The 18,038-nt window shown below is 42.8% G+C and overlaps 1 protein-coding gene across 2 annotated transcripts; it reads left to right on the top strand.

Annotated features, from left to right (window-relative positions):
* The first annotated feature begins 53 nt into the window (after positions 1 to 53).
* WDR82 (WD repeat domain 82) lies at positions 54 to 16,388 on the top strand. Of its 2 annotated transcripts, none has more exons than XR_014229227.1 (9): positions 54 to 418; positions 6,096 to 6,193; positions 9,467 to 9,533; positions 9,729 to 9,828; positions 11,963 to 12,079; positions 13,470 to 13,625; positions 13,749 to 13,818; positions 14,332 to 14,485; positions 15,605 to 15,735. XR_014229227.1 is itself a non-coding variant. In XM_082322229.1 (9 exons), exons 1-9 carry the CDS (start codon positions 258 to 260, stop codon positions 16,277 to 16,279), a joined length of 942 nt encoding a protein of 313 aa, XP_082178355.1. In that variant the 5' UTR covers positions 147 to 257; the 3' UTR covers positions 16,280 to 16,388. The 2 variants fall into 2 exon arrangements, 1 of the variants encoding a protein (XP_082178355.1); XM_082322229.1 differs by lacking the exon at positions 14,332 to 14,485 and adding an exon at positions 16,250 to 16,388 and having other exon boundaries at positions 147 to 418; positions 15,605 to 15,747.
* The last annotated feature ends 1,650 nt before the right edge of the window (positions 16,389 to 18,038 follow it).

Raw genomic sequence — 18,038 nt, forward strand, 5'->3', positions numbered from 1 at the left:
CCCGCGCGCCGCCCCCTGCCGTTCCCGGAGCAGCAAGATGGCGGAGACAATGAGGAGGAGCCGCCTCTCCGCGGCCTGAGCGGGCCGAGCCGAGCCGGAGGGCACCGCCCGCCCCGGCCCGCCGCCCCTCCCCGCCCTCTGCCGATTCCCCGCCGTCCCGCCAGGCCCTGCCCGTCCGCTCCCGCCGCCGCCCGGAGCCCCGCCCGGCTCCCCTCAGCGCCGTCGCCGCCCTCGGCGCGGCCCGGCCCGGCGGCGGGATGAAGCTGACGGACAACGTGCTGCGGAGCTTCCGCGTGGCCAAGGTCTTCCGCGAGAACTCGGACAAGATCAACTGCTTCGACTTTAGCCCCAACGGCGAGACCGTCATCTCCAGCAGCGACGACGACTCCATCGTTCTCTACGACTGCCAGGAGGGCAAGTGAGTGGCGGGGACCCGGCCTGGCCCGCCCCGCCGCCGGGCCGGGGGGGTTCCTGGGGCAGGGTGGGGCTGTGAGGGGCGCCGGTTCGGCCGCTGCCCGTTGGGGCGTGCGGAGAGAAGCTGTGCCCGGCTCCGCACCCTGCGGCTGTGCTGAGGAGGTGGCAGGTCTGTCCGCAGGCTGGTGAGCTTTAGCTTTTCTTTTGTTGTTGTTTTTTTTTTTTTTTTTTTTTTTTTAGCGTAGGCTTACAAGTGGAACTGCAACGATGACTGACGCGGGGGGGGTGGTGGTTGTTGTAAACGGTTGAGGTGGGGCGCAGAGATGGGAGCAGCATGGTTTTGTCTGCAGTACGGATGTCTCTACTTGTTATCTCTGGGAGGCTGGAGCCAGCGATGAGGCTGGAGCCGGCGATGGTAATTTCCCAAGCGTGAGAGAGTTCGCTGTTGTGAGAACTAAATAGTTGTTAAGCTTAAGGGGTTGAGCCTGGTCACATTTCCAGGCCTCGGGATTGTTACAAATATGCAAACTGACTTCTCAGGCTTCTCTGGGCTTAAGTCTCGCTAATTAAAACAGAAGCAGTTGCTGTGAGCAGTGTCCAGATGTGCCATTTTAAACAACCTAATTTGAGTATAACTTCTTGGATCAGTGCTTTAAGCCAAAAGGTGAAGATGGTGTGGGGTGTGTTTACTGTAACTTCTAAAAACTTGATGGTGTTTTCCTTAAAACCTAGTTCCTAAGTGGTGTCTGGAAACGTTGCAGATAAAGGTGGTCCTCTGTGCTTTAAATGCCTTTCTCTAGTTGCGGTTTTATCTGTAAAGCACAGTTAAAGTACATGTGTGATTTACATGCATCTTCAAACATTGTCTTAATTTATATTTAATCAGTCAAGGTGTTTATTGATTTCTGTTACTTAAAGGTAATGAAGGTGTGTGTGTTCCTTGCTGAACAGAGTTGTCCAGTTTATCTTTCTTCTTTCATTGATCACACGATGCTTGTCCTGTTTTGCAGATAAACCCCCAGAAATCTGCACAGCACTTGAGATATGGTGCTGTTGTTCAGAGGATAAAAATGTGCAAATAAGACCACCAGTAACACTTGCAGTTGATGTCTTGGAACATGCACAAAAGGCATTTGTATTCTCTGAGAGTTGGAACAAATTGAGCCAAATGATGTCATTATTCCAGTAAAATCTTTCTCAGTTGGTGGAAGTATGCATTTGGCTGCTCTAAATTCTTTTAAAATTTAAATTTTAATTTTCATGTGCTTCTTGGTGTAGAGATGTACTTCTGAGGTGTTTTGACTGTCAGGACTAGAGAGCATCACATACATATAGACTGTGAAGAAAACCGAGCATGTGTATTGTAGGAGAGAGAATAAAAAAGACAGGGTAGTGCAGGAATGAAAAAGAAGTGTCTTGGGAGTACCAGGAAGTCGATGTGTCAGTGTTGCGTGTATTTTCTAGTAAACCAGGTATTCCTAATCCTCCTGCTTTTTCAAGCAGACCAAGACATCATACTTGCTGTGTTTGAAAGATTGCATCCTGCATATTCTCTTAATTTTGTAGACCACTCTTTATATGTTATTTTACACTTCTATGTAGTTTGCTTGCTTTACATGTTAAAGTCGTTTGTGTTCCCCATCTGATAGAGTGAACTCTTACTTGAAATTATTTAATTTTTATTTATGTAAGAATAGGTAACTTTATACATATGGTGTCTGCCGTGGATTATATTCTAGATCCTAATTATATACAATAGTAGAAGGGCTGAGTGATGTTAATGCACATGGTATCGATTGCTCTTCCCCTTTCAAACTTGTAAAGAATAGTTTGATGGGTTGGGAGGCATTTGGTCCTTTCATCCCTATCTTCCATCTAGTCCTGATGTATGCTTTACAGTCAGAGGGTTTGCTTTAATTAAGTTAAATGTAGAAGATCGATGGTTGTCTGCTGCAGTGCTACAGGGCAATGAGAGTGGTTTCATCAAGGTAACCCCTGTTTCAGGACGCAGTTCTCTAGTGGTTATAAAATGAATTTGAAAGTTTCTCAGGTACTATCAATTGACTTAAAAGTGTAACTGATTTTTAGCGGTACCTAGGGATGCAGGGCACGTTTTTTCTCTCACCTGGAAAGTTTTAGCTGTGAATTACTTTGTCCCTAGAGATTCATGTGGAGATAAAAATCAAATCTGTGAATGATCATTGTGACATGGCAGAATTTGGCCATTTCAGGTCTGTAGTTTATTTTTTTTTCTTAAACCACCATTTCAAGGGCCTGGAACTCTCACCTTCTAATATATGCCATTGCTAATGAATATAACGGCCAGGAGCAAATGTCCTGCTTGCTGGGTTTCAGTGTAAGATACCCTACTTCATCAAATGGCCTGAATGTTAAAACTTTTCCCCATGTAAAAGTGGCAAAATTTGTTCCCCCCCACCCCATTAATGAGCAGTTCTGCTGGTAGAATTAAAATGCAACTGTGGTTTGTTAGAGTTCAGGTACACCCTCACCTAGTTTGCTTTCTTTTGCCATACCAAAATGAGCCATACAGCTACAAGAGTTGTTACCAGTATGACCAAGCCCCATCTCAGTGAACTTCAGTTTCTAAAAGGGTCAGGACAGTTTCAACGGTGATGTGTAGCCAAGGGCTGACAGACTGACAAGATTGTCTCCTTGAAACACAGATGCCCTTATCATGTATATTCTGAGCTTAGGCAACAAGCTTGAAAAATTTGTCCTGCTTCTTCATGAGCATCCAATAATTTTGGACCTGAGATTCCACTTCTACTTCAACATGTGTAAACAACTAAATTGTTGTTATTGTTTTTTAACCCATTCTGCATCACCAAATACCTCTGCAATAGGCTGGCTCAAAAGCATAACGAAGAGGCTTACCTGTGTCTGTTGGGGCTTAAGAACGAACTCTGAAAACTTTTAGAACGGAGTTGTGTGTTGGGATGTACAGCAGTCCTTGAGGTTGAGAACAGGAGGTTCATGGCTGCAAATTTGTAGCCTTGGTATGATATAATGGTGGTCTAGCAGAGGTTTAGCTTGTATTTTAGTATATATCAATTGTGTATTATTCATACTAATAAAGGGGTGATGGATCTGGACTCCTGCTTAGCCCTGGTGTTTACTAGATGTATTGGTGAGCCTGGTATTTGGATGATGGTTTTACCTGCAGTAGTAGTTATTCAAACCAAGGCACAGATGTTATTACAAACTTTGCCTGTGTTTTGTTTCATCTTTATAGCAGATTTCACTGTGATCTCGTAAAGCATTTTTCTTTGACGATATTGCTTGATTCGCAAGTGGGCTGGATAGATTAACCTTAAACTTGGAATTACGTTTAGTGATTGTCATTTGTTTAAAAAAATATGTAAAACTTAGTTTTCTTGTTTGTGTTTTTAAATAGTCAGCTGGGAACAGGTGGTCAGTCTTGTGTGAAGTGACATGCTTCTGCTTGTATCAGCTTATGTGAAAACTTCACCTTTCTTAAAACACAGAAGTACTTTCGTTTTTTTGTCCATCTGTCGATCTCTATTGTCTCTCTGTATATTCTTTGGTGTATATTCTTTTATTCTGACTAGAACTTCTAGGCTTTAAACTTTTCATAGGTAACAAAGAGCCAGACTAGGCATGAGAGTCTTAGTATGTTTTGTGTTTTTGGGGTGGGTTTTTTTTGTTTGGTTGGTTTTGTTTTGTTTTGTTTTCAATTTGGTCAACAGCGTAGCTGAGGTAACTACAAAGAGCAGTATGGGGAACTATATCAGACATAATGTTACAGAATGTTGGTGTCTAAATTTACATTTGATATTTTAAAGCACGTATTTATACTGCTGTTTTCAATTTGTAGCATGTTTGCATCTGAAAAATTAATCTAAAAGTTAACTGGAGGAACTGAGGAAGAATCTATTGAGATTTGGTCTAAGTGGTACAGGTGGTGTATGGGTTTTAATTACACTTGCTGTATGGGCTTTCACTTAATGGAAGCTTGTCCCCAGCAAGTTTGTTTGAAGTCAAAGACCTATGGCTTCTGCTGTTTGAGAATTAATCTTTAAGAATGAATGTGTATTTTTGTTCTGATATGAAAAGTCTCGAACTCGTGCTCTTGTTTGAGTGTGTCAGTTTGAGGCTAATGAAAACAAGGAAAAAGTTGAGCATTTTATAAATACCTTGTCTGAGGGTCCTTTGGCTGGGGCTGCACGGCTAGAAGGTGCATCCCCTGGGTGGTGGATAGGGGATCCCTCTCTGGAGGGTGCACCAGATAAAATTGAAGAAGGTGCTGCGAACCAACGCAGCCTAAGGGAAGACCACCCTGACAGAAAAACCACTGGCCCTCCAAGTCATGGGGGTTGGGCAGGAGGCCAACTACCTCCTCCCGGAAAAAAAAAAAAAAAAAAGTTGCAGAACCGACGAGCATCAGAAATGGCGGGGATGGAGAAAATCGGTAACGAAGTGAGGAGGAGGAGATGGAGCTGGATCAGTCGTGTCCTGAGGGGGAAACCGACGGAAGACTGCGCGGTGGCCCTTGACTCCAGAGCATGCAGCCGCGGACCGATCGAAGTGGAAGAACGATGTTCGCGCCTTGTGTGCCTCCCGGCACTGAGAGAATTCAGATTCAGATTGTCTGAGGGTGTAGTCTGATAAACTTTTCTTTTGACAGCAGCAGTTTAAACTGCTCCTGCTGTTTGTGTCCATTCCCATGCTGTCATCTTTGGTTTGTGTTGGTAAAATATTTTGCGGGCCTGCGTAATTACCAGAGTTATGAATTTCTGGATTAAAAATAACTCCCGGAAGAGATTGTATTATTTCTGATGTTGATCAGTACCCTTGTTGGGTGACTGCCCAGCTTTGAAACCACTGTGCTACCTCAGTTGAGGGAGAAAGGGGAAGGAGGGTAGTGGTGACCTTGCACTGCTTAAACAGGTGCTGCTGCAAGATATGCTTATTAACCAGCTACTTCTACGTTTACTTTGCCGTTTAAATTTCTAGTACTGCAGTACAACACTTGCTTACCAGACCCCTAAAACCCCAGTTCTGTATGTTTTCTTCACTCTCACTAGAATGTCTTTATTTCTGTTGCAAAAGTTACATTTGAGTTTCATGCTTTAATTAAGACTGGATGTGAGTATAATTCTGCAGTAGTTTGAGAGTCCCTGTGTTACCATTGCTTTTTTAGACTACTGGTATGTATATGTGTTTGTGTTAATACCAAGAAGTCCTATTCTGAATGAGACACCCTGTTCTAGGTTTTGAAGTAACTTAGAACAAAAAGACAAATTATTCTCAATCTAAAATAAGCAGCAGAGGAATTTGAGATTTGGATGGGCAAAGGAACAATGAGGCAGTCCTGCTTGGCATTAAGGGCTTGTTATGCTAGCTCCTCGTGTTCTTTTTACAGTAGGCATCATGGGAAAAAGAATTTTTGGAGGAGACAAATAAGTGCATTTTGCAGGTGTTACAGGGAACTCTTCAAGCCTAGGGATGGTCTTGGAGAAAGCACCAAGGTGCTCCTTTGAAAGTCAAATACAAATGCTTTTCTTTCTTTGTATAAAAACATCTGACTACTTGAAACAATCTTGTAACATCTCAATGAAAACAGGCCTTGTTAACGTGGTGAGTTTCTGTTTGAGCTTTTTGTTGCAGTGAGTGCAATTATTTCTGCTTCCTTCTGACAGACCAAAGAGAACACTGTACAGTAAGAAGTATGGAGTGGACCTCATCAGATACACACATGCTGCCAACACTGTTGTGTACAGCTCCAACAAAATAGATGGTAAGTGATCCACTGGAGTTGAGCGCATTTAATCTCCTTACACTTAAAACTGCATGCCTGGATAAATAGCTGTAAAGAGCTGGGAAAAAATCACTGAAAAGTTGCTCTAATAAACGGGCTGAAAAAATGCTCAGAGGCAGAGGAATTAATGTTCAACTCTAATGCACAGCTCGGTGATATTCTCTCGAGCATGCTGACGTGAGTTTTGTTTGTTGCTGCAATAACTAAGGGAGTAAACATTGTTAGTGTGATAAAAGTTCGGGTTTTGATTCTGCTGTTCACTTTGCTGTTTGATACCAGTGCCATCAGCCTCTGTGTCTTAATTTCTTATGTGTGAAATGAGGTAGAAGGAGCACGTGGCTAAATGCTGTGTAGCTCTGTCCGATACACACACAAGTCAATTGCAAAGGAAGGGAATGTTTTTTCATTCTCCGTACGCAGCAGGGAGGGCAGGAAGTTCAGGTAACTCAGCAGATCACCAGCCAAGCCTGGAGAAGGTCACAGAGCTCTTCTGAGACTAGCTTTGCTTCTGTTCATCTGTTTTTCCCATGTAATAGACAAAACCCCATTTTCATGCTATTTCTCCACAGTTAGTATCTGTGATAGCTACACTCTGTAAGTCGGTGACATTGAAGGGCTTCTAGAGCTTCGTGACAGACTTTCTATTAATGTATTTGAGTTTAATTTAAAATTCAAATTTAAGAACTGGCACAGATAGGTACAGTAATTCTTCTATCAGGCAATGCTTCCTAAGGTTGGAAACAGCTAGTGTTAATTTCAAATTTTGTCTCAATTTTGTTTGTTGTAGTCAGTGTCTGAGAGTTTTTCAGTGAACAAGACTCTTAGCACAACACTTTATAAATGGGTTTTGACATTGTATTTGTAAACTCATAATAATTTCTGGAATAGTGGGTTTGTTTTGGTTTTTCTTTTGCAGAGAGGGAGCTTGACAGTAGAGATACTGGTGCCTTGTGGTGTGTGCTAGGTTACTTAAGGAATTTAAAAGAGTATGAATTTAGAGCAGATGGAACTGAAGATTTAGGAAGTCATCTTAAACTAGAACAAGCTGGGCCTGAAACTAAAGAAACAAGGAAGTTTCCAACAGAATTGGATTTAATGGTGTAAAAGGCTTAAAAGTGTCATAGGAAGCGCTTGCCTTTTTAGTCTGTTTTGCAGCCTACTTTTTTTTTTAATTAAGTTATTACTTTGTTATGTCACATTTCTGACTTGGCTGTTATTTAGTTTACAATTAATTAACAAGTAACAATTTAATTAGCCATTTTTAATGCCATTTTGAGTTGTGAGTTTTTCTTTATAAGCACTGGTAAGCCCTTAAGAAACAAAAACTTAAAGAGTCTTCATCCTGCAGGGTAGCATTATGATAAATACTTAATAAGAAGAAAAGGAAAAGATAGAATGTGAAAGTATTTGTTGCTGTTATGAACCGTAAGCCTAATAAAACCAGCAATGTGTTCTGTAGGGGTCCACATACTCTGTAGTCCCTAATGCCTGCAGCTAAAGGTGCGTTGTATTTAACCTGTTAATGCAGTTATTGGGAGGGAAAAGTACCACAGGAATGTGTTACAGGAGGGCTGGCGCTTGCTCCCAAGCATTTTGTGTGTTGGAGTTGCTACCGATCCACTTCTGAAGATTTCCTCAAGACCTTTGAACCTCGTTCCTCTTGCCTGATTCCAGGCTGAGGTAGTAGTTTGTACAGTTTGAGGGTCTATGATACCACCCGGTACAGGAGATAACTGTACAGGCCACTGCCTTGCCTGGGACAGAGCGCTGCCAACAAAAAGGATCACAAAGGATCACAGTTTCCCAGTACTTCCTCTTTAGCAAAGGAAGATGAAATTCTACATGGATACTTTGGAAATCAGGTAGCGACAGTTCTTGCAGGAAAAACTAGAGATGTGTCTTAACATGCTTGAAGCATAGCGGTTCTAGCCGTGATGGGATGTGACACTGGTGTTGGGGATTTATGTTTTCGATAGTCACCTCAGGTCGCTTAGAGCCTTTCAGAATGGTGTGTCACCAGCATCGTGTTTCCAGCTGGATCAGTCAGCTTTAGTTTTCTTGTCAAATACCGGAGGGTGGTCTAGAACTCTGATCTCAGTTTGATGTGAAACCTCAGGCAAAAATGGCAACTTGATCATTTTTTCACAGAAACTAAATTTTGCTGAATGAGCCTTTCAAAAAGCTCTGCACAGAGTAGCCCTTACAAGTGTTAAAATGCTCTGTGCATATTGCATCCTCTTGGCTCTTGTTCTTCTGAGTCAAAAGTAAAAATGTCCTTTTCCCTCAGTTTATCTTTGGAGCCTCAGCAGGACTTGTTGTTACAGCAGTACGGAGTCTCTTGGCACTGTATGGTACAGGTGCATAATGCCAATCTCTTCCATCCAGCAATAGTGGCTTCTGTGCTTTAATAATTGTTTCCTCTTACAAAGATGTCTTTTAATCTTGGGAGTAAGTCTTAAGAGCATCTGCCAAAATTCTGGGCTACTCTTGGTATGATCATCTATACTCAGAATAAAATTACCACTTGAGAAATGTTGTGGTGCTGCTCTGATTTATTCAATATATTTTTAAGATTGCTGTAAGTGGACTAAGCTTTAGATTGCTACTCTATCCTGTTCTGAAAGCCTAACTGCTCAAAGTGCAGAGACTGTGTGAAGCTGTTGATTGTCAGATTAAAAAAAAAAAAGAAGATACATTTGCTACTTTTTAATGGTCTTGTCCTGGCTTTGGAGTTCATATTTTTATCTCCTCTATGGCTAAATGCTAGAATTCACACATTCCCTATGCTTGCTGTTTAGTTTGAGACTTATATGCTGGATGTGTGCATAGGTAAGACAGCAAGATTCATGCTGTATAGCAAAAAAAAAAAGTGGTAGTATCAACTTTGTAGATTTGATACTGTCAATTTTGTGAGAAGGATGGAATAAAACCTACTGGTACTTAAATTTTAGCAACTTTGAAATTAACTTGCATATATCACATGACAGTTTGCCTTTAAGATGTAATACGACTTCAGACTGTGGGAAGTAGCTTTCCTGGTGCTTGATTTCCAGTTCTACCTTGGAAACCAAGTTGCTTTATGTCTGTTTCTAACTTGATTGTGTTTCAAAGTCTGAGTTGAAATCAAATGACCAGACTTACTCACTGTGGCAAGATTGCTGTTGCTCTGGGGAGCAAGTTTACTGTGTGACCACTTTTAGATAACGTTGCGTTTATGGCATAATAAAGCTTATGGTTTGTTTATGGTTTCAGATACAATCCGATACCTCTCCCTGCATGACAACAAATACATTCGGTATTTCCCAGGGCATACAAAAAGGTAAGATGTGGCTTGGGAACAGTACAGAAGAAATTGAAATAATGATTGTAATGAGCTTGAGTTATGTTATACTCAATTCACTCTGGTTTTCACTTTGTAGAACTGTTCATGGCAATTATGAGCTTGTACACAACTGCTGGGGTAGGACACACTTCTTTTGTGTGTGTCTGATGCATGTGGCCTTCTGTGTTGCAGAGTGGTTGCTCTTTCAATGTCTCCAGTGGATGATACTTTTATTTCTGGATCCCTGGATAAAACCATTCGACTTTGGGATCTCCGCTCTCCAAATTGCCAGGTAGGATATCAAATTCCTGTGTATAGTGTGTTAGAAGTTTTTCATTTTCAGTTAGAAGGATGAAAAATGGATGCATGCTTGTTATAAAACAAAAATACTGCCAGAAATGTATGCTGCTGATTTAGTGTTGACACCTTCCTGGAATGCTGAAGGAGCCTTGATCACAAATCTCTGTGAAATATGTATGTCGCATTGTGTAACACCACTCACTTTCACCTATGTCTCTGCTGGAGAGGTGCTGGGAAGAGCAAGAAATAACACCCACAGCTGATGAAACAAGAGAAGAGCTGGGTGTCATCAGCTTGTTCATCAGGCTGCTACCCCATGCAGAGAGTGTTCTCTCTTAGCCGGCATCTCTCCTGGGTTGGGAATGGCAGCAGAAGGGGCATTGGGAGGTGCATTTTATCCAAGTGTTTATAGTGTGTTTGTATTTAAAATTGATGCCTTGATGCAATTAAATTTGATGAAATTTAAGATAAATTTAATGATAAATTTAACAAACTGATTATCTAAAGTAACACAGCAGCCATATGGTCTACCCCCTCCTTCCGTCACTTTTGTTGTTCATCAGACCTGTTCGTGAGCAGATTTAACTTTCTAGCAAGGCAAAACCCTATTTGTTTTTATTTATTTATTTTGCTGGAATAGTTTACTGTACTTTTTTTAGTGGAAGCAGGCTTGTGTGGGCTGAGAGGAGTACCAGAGCTGGCAGCAGCAGGGGCAGGAATGAAAGACTAGGAGTAGAATCTACACCGTTTATTGGTGATGAGCTGTTTTGTCCCTGTATCTGGACATGTAGTGTTATGCTCCAATATTTTCCCATCTCACTGGGACCATTTTGCTTAGGAGGGAGGGCTATTTACTTATTCTAAATGATGTAGCCGTAAATGCAAAAGGAAGAAAACGTTACATTTCTTCCAAAATGGTTTTATTGGCCTTAAAACCAAGCTTTTTCTGACAAGAAGTCTTAATTTTGCCTTTCTTCGTGAGTATGCCTTAATGCCAGTGTGTAAGTTTCCCTTGGGGTGAATCTCAGTCTCAGAGTTGCTACAGATGAGATAGGGTTGTAAATTCAGTAGCAGTTCTGTGGTTTATGCTAATGCCTGAAGTTGTAAGAATGGTAAAACTAGGACTTGTAACTGGAAGCTGCATCCGGCAAAGTTTGGGAAACAGGTTGAGGAAGTGTTACTTGTAATTTTCAATTTGCCCATGAGATGGCAGCCCTAGTGCGTAGAAATATTACCGGGAAACGTAGATGTCCCACTTGCGAGGGCCTAGAATATTGGCTAGCTTACTGCCTAGCCTTCGGAGATCACAGGGAAAACTGACCTAGATTGGAATGAAGAGAGAAGTAGTAAAGTCTCTAGACTTCTCTAGAGAAGAATGGTATTTCAGAAATACAGAAACTTCTTCAGTGTACTGTTGATTTAATCAGAGATGTGTTCTTACTTATGTGCACACAATTACATAAAGACATTGGGCTAACACGCACGGACCTGCCAGTCAGGATACAGAAAATTATATATCTTATTGGCTTTTACCAAATTTTATCAAGTCTTTTCTACTATATGAACTAAAGAAGAGTTAACATTAAAAACAAGCACTGATAGTAATCTGTCAGTTTTAGTATGTAAGGTCTGTTGGCTTCCAGGAGGTATGAGTTTTCATTAAAGAGGCATGGAAGGTTCAGCAGTAGTGTTCACTTGAGCTGTTTCTACTTGCTTTCAAAATACTTCCCCCCGCCCCCCCCCCCCGCCCATAATTGGTAGAGCATTGCTATCAGTCCTAGCAGCAGTGTTTTGTGGCACTGTCTGGTATGGTTATTGATACAGCCACATCATCATCTCTCCTCTGGGTACTTTTTGAGTGGATGACAGCTCGAATGAGATCTTGATTTGTTCTGATGTAAACTTTGTCACTGCAGCAAACTGGAAGCTCCGTATGGTGACCTGAAGTAGTCAGAGTTGCTTTTGAGAAGCTGAGTTCTGAACCTTTGTAAAACCTCAATATTTACAATTGAAATTCAGTTGTTCCACCCATAGGCTGCTGTCCTACTCACAGTGGGCTCAAAGGGTGGTCATAGAAATGTGAGCATTGGTTTCGCAAAATAATTTGGAGTTCTTCCATTTTCTAGGGTTTAATGCATCTCCAGGGGAAGCCTGTGTGTTCTTTTGACCCAGAAGGGTTGATTTTTGCTGCTGGAGTCAATTCTGAAATGGTGAAGCTTTACGATCTCCGTTCTTTTGACAAGGTGAGCTACCCTAACTTCACTTCTTACACTTTTTAGCTTGCAAGAAGTAGTCTAAACTCAGTGCTCAGAGACTGGATTTATTTACTCCAGCTTACTATCTGAGGTACCTACTTTGTGTACTTACCAAAAACACTCTAGGTACATCTCACGGGGGTACGTGCTGTCACCAAATCCTGAAATCCACTCTTGAACCAATGTTAAAGTTTACTTCCACTAACTCTTTAACCTGTTCCAAACTCCTCTTTAGGCTTTTTCTTTTTGTTGGGTGTCGTGGTTTAACCCCAGCTAGCAGCTAAGCACCAAGCAGCCGCTCGCTCACTCCCCTACCGGTGGGATGGGGGAGAGAATCAGAAGGGCAAAAGGGGAAAACTCGTGGGTTGAGATAAGAACAGTTTAATAACTAAAGTAAAATAAAAATAGAACAGTAGTAATAGTAATAATAACAATAATAATAAAAACAAGTAATAGTAGTGCAATAGTAATACAAAGCAAGCGATACATTGTACAATTGCTCACCACCCGCCGATCAATGCCTAGCACGTCCCCCAAGCAGCGATCGTTTGTTCCCCCCTCCCCCCCCCTCCCCTACTGAGCATGAACGTCATGTGGTATGGAATAGCCCCTTGGCCAGCCTGGGTCAGTGCCCCTGGCTGTGCCCCCTCCCAGCTTCTTGTGCACCCGGCAGAGCAGGGGAAGCTGAAAAGTCCTTGACCAGTGTGAGCGCCACTTAGCAACTACTTAGCTCTACTTAGCAAGAACCAAAACATCAGTATATCATCGACATTGTTCTCATCCTAAACACAAAACACAGCCCCATACCGGCTACCAAGAAGAAAATTAACTCTATCCCAGCTGAAACCAGGGCACTGGGTTTTGGTGTTTTGGATTTTTTTCCTTGCTGCTTATTCTGGAAGAACACTGGCAAAGATGGAGCCAGGATTGTCAGAAAGCATGGAAATTTCAAAGGAAACTGTAATTGGGTAGGCAGCTGAACTGGCTAAGCTCTGAGCATAGTTAGTTCCATGGTTTTCAAGAAGTCAGATGAAAATAACAGTGGCCCAAGCCTTTCTCTAACTTCCATTAGCAGCCTCGTTTGAAAACTTCATCCTACCTTAAATCTGCAGTTGAATGTGGTAGAGTATGGGACTACTGGGTATTGAAACACCCTACTGTGGCTCTCTTTTGCTATGGAAACTGTGGATTCGTACTTCTTTGAAACTTACACATGCAGTGACGTGTTTTTGCCATGATGCTTTCCTTTGGTATCTTAGGACTAAAGATTTTCTTTTGAAAAATCTTAAACTTTTTCCTGAGCTAAGGTTAAAAGCAGACCCTTGTTAGCAGCAATGCATACAGAGTCTACATCATATTTCCCATTTTTTCTTTGAAGGGGCCATTTGCTACGTTTAAAATGCAGTATGATCGAACATGTGAGTGGACAGGCCTGAAGTTCAGTAACGATGGCAAACTCATCCTTATATCGACTAATGGAGGGTTCATTCGACTGATTGATGCCTTTAAAGGAGCTGTCCTGCATACATTTGGGGTGAGTATGTTGCCTGTGTTACCTGCTTGAAACTTGGCCTTAGGTTTGGGAGCAGGTGCCCTTTGGTTGTGAGATTACTGTGGACACACTCTCTACTACATATTCTCCTGTTTTGTGCCATAGGGTTATAACAATAGTAAGGCCGTCACGCTGGAGGCATCATTCACACCAGACTCTCAGTTCATCATGATAGGTAAGATAATCCTTTTTGGAAGAATTTCAGTGCTCTGAAAGCAAGTGTGTTGTGTAGGACTAAAGTTGTGTCTGTGTTGGGAAGCAGAATGTATTTAAATAATACAATGCAGCTGTAAGCTTTCTTTGCACTGACAGTTTTCTGTTTTGTTAGTTTACTGAGTGTTTTCTAGACTGAAGTGTAAACGAGCCTGCAAGAACACTTTTATTTTCCTATTGTAATGTGTGGAGATCTGTCACATAATTTACATCAATGATCTTCACCCTGTGGCTAGGATGCACTCATGTGCTACCTCTGAAAGTGTTTCGGGGCTGTATGTTGTGGCCTGCCCTCCCTTACCTGATGAACAAGGCACCTGTCTGTACTTGGGCGATTGGTCTCCTAGCCTGGTGCATTTGTACACCCCCCGGGGACATTCCTACACTGGTGATGTGCTGGGGCAGCTGCATTTTGTTCATGTGGCTCTTGTTCCACAAACATGGGGATTTACAAGCTCTGCTTAACCCTTGATAGAAGCAATAGGCATCAGCCTGATGGCTCCCAGCGTGATTCCTGTGGCCCAGGCCCCCTTCCTCACCCCCTGCAGGCGGGCCTCTTGAGTGAAGTGGGTGGCAAAAAGCAGTTGCAGCTCTTGTAAAGCCTGGTGCTGCAGGCTGGTACCCTCAAGGTAAGCGCTTCAGTCACTCTGCTACACTCTGCTGCCCAACAGGACCCATGAACGCAAGTCAGACACATTTGTGTGGTGCTGCCCTGTCCTAGCACTTTCTTTTTGTTCTTATTTATATGTTTAACTTTGTGGTAATTGGTATCCTGATCCTCATTTTTCCTGAATGAGTGATGGTCTCGGCAAAACTTCTTTTTTTTTGTTCTGGCTGAGAACTTCCCGATTGCAGAAGAGGTGGGAGGGGGAGGTTCTTTGTTTAGTCTGCCTCTGGAGAGCACTTTATTGTGCATATTTACCTTCCTCTTCTGCCCTTCCAAATGAAAACTATAGTGGCAGAAGTTCCAAAACACTTATTTCTGTTCAGTTTTCACACATGGTTAAGTTGTAACTTGTGCTGCTTAATTTTTCCTCCCTGAAAGGCTATACATATAAATACAGAAGCAGAAGACAATTCATTGCATTTTTATTAGGAATCCTATCTAAAATGAGACTAAAGCAGAACTGAATTATAAAAGTGTTAAGTGCCCAGCCTCAGAGTTTGCAAAATGCCATTTTAAAGTGAAAGACCTTCTCCCGTTGTAGCAATGTGGAGAGTTGACATCTTCAGCGAAGCTTCTGATATTTGGCATAGTACGATGAAATCTGGTTGCCTTCAATGGTAAAGCTTTTGATTTGATTCTGTGCCTACCAAGTGAAATACTTATCTCCTGTGTCTGAACCGAGAACTTGCGTGAACAGTGACTCTTACGCCCAGCTTTTGGCCTCTTGCACATCGGTGCAAGTTGGCAAGGGTCTTCCCTTCTTAGTTAGATAGTGTCAGCTCTTCTTTTCTGCTGTGTGACCGTAGTTGTTAACCTCTTTGCCAGAATAATGTTGCACTGTGTTGCGTAGTTGAGTCTCTGCAGTGCAAATATATAAACCTGCTGTTTGGATACAGGTGTGTAAACTGTAGTGATGTTTTGTAAATGCCCTAGTGATACTTCGGGAATTTTAAAGGTTAAGCTATGGAGACGAGGCATACTTGTTCCTACAGTTCTCTGACAGAAAAAGTTATGTACTTAATTTTCTCTGCTGGCCTCTCCAATGTATCTTGCATATCTTGTTTTCCACTCCTGCCTGCAGGTTCGGAGGATGGGAAGATTCATGTTTGGAATGGGGAAAGTGGGATGAAGGTGGCTGTGCTGGATGGGAAACACACAGGTCCTATAACCTGTCTTCAGTTCAATCCCAAATTCATGACTTTTGCTAGCGCGTGTTCCAATATGGTAAGGAAAGTGTTTTAAATTCCTCCTAGCTCAATGAGGTGCTGACCCTTTTAGAAATGAACCTGAGAAGGCTCAGTGCCACTGATGGGTATCGCCTTGGGCTTTGGGGAGAGCCAGGCCCCTGTCTGTTGCACCTTGATTGTGCCTTACCTGGCAGGTGGATATGTGGGGCAGCACACCTGGCAAAGCCAGCATTTGAACACACACATGAAAGCAGAGTGGTGAGTGAATGTGCAAACAGAAGTATGAATTCTTTAGGTCACTGTATGTGGCTGGTATTTTCAGTTTGTGTAAGACTGGCTTGCTCTGGAGAACGTGCAATGCAAACCAAACCAGCGTAAGCAAGGATTGTAACCTTAAAGTGCTGGGGGGGGTGTTGCTGCCTCTTCGGTAGTCTGCCTGTGTGCTTATGGAAGGTAGCAGTGATCAGCTCCTACAGTGTGCTGTAGGAGAGATTTGCGTTCTGCTCTGTAAAAGATGTTCGTTCTTTCCTCTTTTGTAGGCCTTCTGGTTGCCAACTATTGATGACTAATTCCTACGCTGCAGCTGCTGTCAGATGACTTCCATACTACTAACAGCAGCACGTCATTGCAAGCATAGTATTGGAATTGCCTAGATCTCCTAGACTGTGTTCCTGTTCCTGCGTATGTTTCCATATGTCTTACCTTTATTTGCTGCATTCCTTTGTGAGGACTCTTCCACTCGGCCTCCTAGCATGTTCAGAAGCAGCATGCTACACGTTCTTACGTTCCAGTCCGTGCCCAGCAGGCTTCAGCCGAAGTTGGAACTGACACAGTATTATTTCTAAGAGCAATGAAGTCTGGTTTATTTACAAAATGTTTGTGGCATTTTTTAAGCTGTAATTGTGTGTTTTCCTTCTGTGAGTGCACAAGGCTATTGATGTTCCAAGGTGGAACGTGCAGTTCCTTCCCATAAGTGCATGTTTTTCACATCTGGGATCTCTCTGGTTTCACTGCAGTCCACAGATGCAAAGTTACTGCTGTGCCAAATGTGAACACTGACAGTTTTTAACTTAAACAGCAGATGCTGGATTCTCTTGCAGTGGAACACGTGCCGAAAGAGTGGGTGACTGTAAATGTACATTATATGTCCTGTCATCCTTTTTTTGGCGATTTAGCGTGCAACAAACCGTACAGGTTTTGTCCGCTGCTAGAGCTTGCCGAAGCCTCCCTGCTGTTTGCTGTGCCAGCATCCCAGAGGGCGCAGACAGTACTGATGAGGTCCGGGCAGTGTCCCAAGCAATAAAGGAGTCTGTCAGCAGGAAGATGGAGAAACCAAACTGAGACCGAAAGCACAGTCTGTCTGTGTATCTTCCTTATGTATCATCTTGGCTGATCTTACTTGTAAATATCGTGGGGGGAGGGAAGTGGGAATGGGCCATATTTTTTTACTTTTAGATATTAAAGAATATGACGTGGGCCAGTATTGTGGGGTGTCTAGGCTGTTTACCTTCACCAATGCAGTTTTCCCCCTCCTGGTTTGTAAATAAGCTCCATTAAATTCTCCCCACACCAGGTTTAGACCTGTATCCCTTTGTTGATAAAACTGACGTGCAGTTAGTTCATCATGCATTTTGTTACAGGCCCTACAGGTTTTCAGCGATAGCCCCGAAAGAGCAACGCTTCCTTTGTCAGATGGTGTCTTCAGAATTGAATTTTTAAAATCTCACCTGTGACTGTGCTGGCTCTGCTTTGCTGTGGCCCTGTGCCAAGGGACACCCCTGCAAAGAGATGGGAGGGATGTGCTCTCCTGCTCCAGAGGGGCTTGTGGGTGAATGGCACAGAAAGGCTGGCCAGCTGGTCTGCAAGCCTGGTTCCAGTTTCTTTTCCCTGAAATGCTGCATTGATCAAATGCATCCACCAGCAGGTTGGGACAGGCTTGGCATAAATGTGTTCATTGTATTCTTGCCTTTCCAAACACACTTGGCTTTATGTGCTGGGTCATGGCTTGGAAAGTCCATTCTTTCCCTCACCCAGTCACGTGTGCTTCCCCGCTCCTAAATGTAAACTTCTGGTAAGGTGACAAGCACAGTTACGGGCGTGTTCTCTCTGCTCTCAAGTGCCAGTCCATACTGGAGAACAGTGCTCCAGCATTTTACCTTAGGTCAGTTGTCTGGATGTTCCCCTGTTACAGCAAAGTTCGTCTCAACTGTGGGGCCCTGTATATAATTCAGAGCATGTCTCCCTGGAAAAGTAAATCAGCTTGTAGAGCAGCTTCTTCCATTTTGCTTTTCCTTGCCTTTTTATTTTCTTACAGCCCTTGTCAGTGGA

The sequence above is a fragment of the Platalea leucorodia genome (genome assembly GCF_965183815.1).
Source record: "Platalea leucorodia genome assembly, chromosome: 9".
NCBI classification, from domain to species: Eukaryota; Metazoa; Chordata; class Aves; order Pelecaniformes; family Threskiornithidae; genus Platalea; species Platalea leucorodia.